Here is a 1,575-nt window from a genome sequence, read left to right as displayed (position 1 = left end):
GAATGCCAGCCAACCCCTTCCCCCAAAATAAGACCTCAGAAGGAGTCAGGAATGACTGCTCACTGAGTGTGTGCTCTGGGCCGTGTCTTAAGTGTGGGGTTTTACTTACATGATCCCCTGAATGCTCCATCATGCCCCACTTTCCAGGTGAGAGAAAGTGAGGCTGGCGGGGGAGGGGACATGGTGTTCAAGGTCACACCTTGAAAGGGACCACTGTGTTTCTGCCAGAGGTCCAGCTCCTTCCAAAGCCCGTGCCCCTTTCTTTATAACCAATGTTCAGCAATCTGTTCAGCAATCACTGCCACAGACACAAATCGGTTATATATGGGGAAACTGAGGCTCAGTGGGGGGTATGAGTCTTCCTCAAGGTCTCTGAAAGGGGTCAGTGGTGAGTTGGGGCCATGCTCGGGCCTCCCTTCTTAAGTGGGAAACTCTTTGGTTAATTATCCATTTATAATGTCCAAGACAGATCCTGCCGGGGGCCCCGAATTTTCAGTAGCTTTGGGTCTGCAGTCGGGGCTTCTGATTCACAGACTCCAGCCCTCGAGACTCTAGGCCACATCCCAGGAGGAGAAGGGAGTCCACGCCCCCCCCCCCCAGAGAGTTCCCAGAAAGAGTCCTACAAGTGTCTGATGAGGTCACAAAGGCCCCCCCCCCAAGGCTCCTCCCCCAAGCCAGGGCTGACCACCCTCCACCGCAGGGCCATGGCCAAGCCCTGGGGAAGCCCCACCCTCTGGGACCCCTGAGCTGTGGCACCTGCCAAGCCTAAAGGGCCAGGGCGGGTGGGCTGGGGGACACTGGGCAGGCCAAGCGCCCAGGTGCCGGGTCCCTGACTCTGTGTCTGGCGTGACCCACCTTTTCTGCAGCCGCCATGAACCGGCTTCAGAACATCAGGCGCATGGAGCCATTCCAGGGACCCTCAAAATGGGTCCCCACACTAGGCGAGCTGCAGAAGACCCTCCAGAGGGGAGAGTACCTGCCCCTCCGCCCGCTGCCCATGTTCGAGAGTAACTTTGTCCAGGTCCCCAGCTTCCTGCACCCTGGGGGCGGAGAGGGGCAGGAAGGGATTGAGACACCACCCACCCCCCCCCCCCGACCCCACCCCACCCCCGGACTGGGGGGTTGGAACCCAGGCAGGCACTGACTAGGCAGCCGCGGGGGTGGGGAGGCTCAGGTGGTAGGGGGCTTGGGCTGGGGGTGCCAGAGGAGCATTGGAGAAAGGAGTGGTCCCAGCCCCTCTCCCTGGCCCCCCAGGTGACCAATCGAGGGGCCCCCGTGTACGTGCACCACAGAACCAACCGTGTGACCATGGGTGTGGCCGCCTCCCAGCCTGGCCTGGTGTTGCCAGACATCCTGCTGATCGCTCAGCCCCCGGAGGGCAGGGAGTGCGCCAGCCTCGTCCTCACCAGGTGCCTCCATTCCCGCCCGGCCCCCCCCCCGCGCTCCCCGGGCCTGCCCTATCCCCCCCTCGACCATGTCCCTCTCCCGCCTCTCCCCCCATCCCCCACCCCCCCCTGCCCTGCCCCATCCTCTGCTCCACCATGTCTGTCTCCTGCCTCCCCCAGGATGCTCCCG

The 1,575-nt window shown here is 62.7% G+C and overlaps 1 protein-coding gene across 1 annotated transcript; it reads left to right on the top strand.

Annotated features, from left to right (window-relative positions):
- Positions 1 to 6: 6 nt before the first annotated feature.
- Positions 7 to 1,543, top strand: LOC121024213 (protein FAM71E2-like; the record flags this gene model as incomplete). Its single annotated transcript, XM_040466482.1, has 2 exons — positions 7 to 1,021; positions 1,255 to 1,543. Coding segments are annotated over exons 1-2 (439 nt in total), but the record flags the coding sequence as incomplete, so codon positions are not given.
- Between the last annotated feature and the right edge of the window lie 32 nt (positions 1,544 to 1,575).

This window comes from Herpailurus yagouaroundi, unplaced genomic scaffold (genome assembly GCF_014898765.1).
Source record: "Herpailurus yagouaroundi ecotype Mexico unplaced genomic scaffold, PumYag 61295, whole genome shotgun sequence".
Classification (NCBI taxonomy): domain Eukaryota; kingdom Metazoa; phylum Chordata; class Mammalia; order Carnivora; family Felidae; genus Herpailurus; species Herpailurus yagouaroundi.
This window is presented reverse-complemented; position numbering and strand designations above follow the sequence as displayed.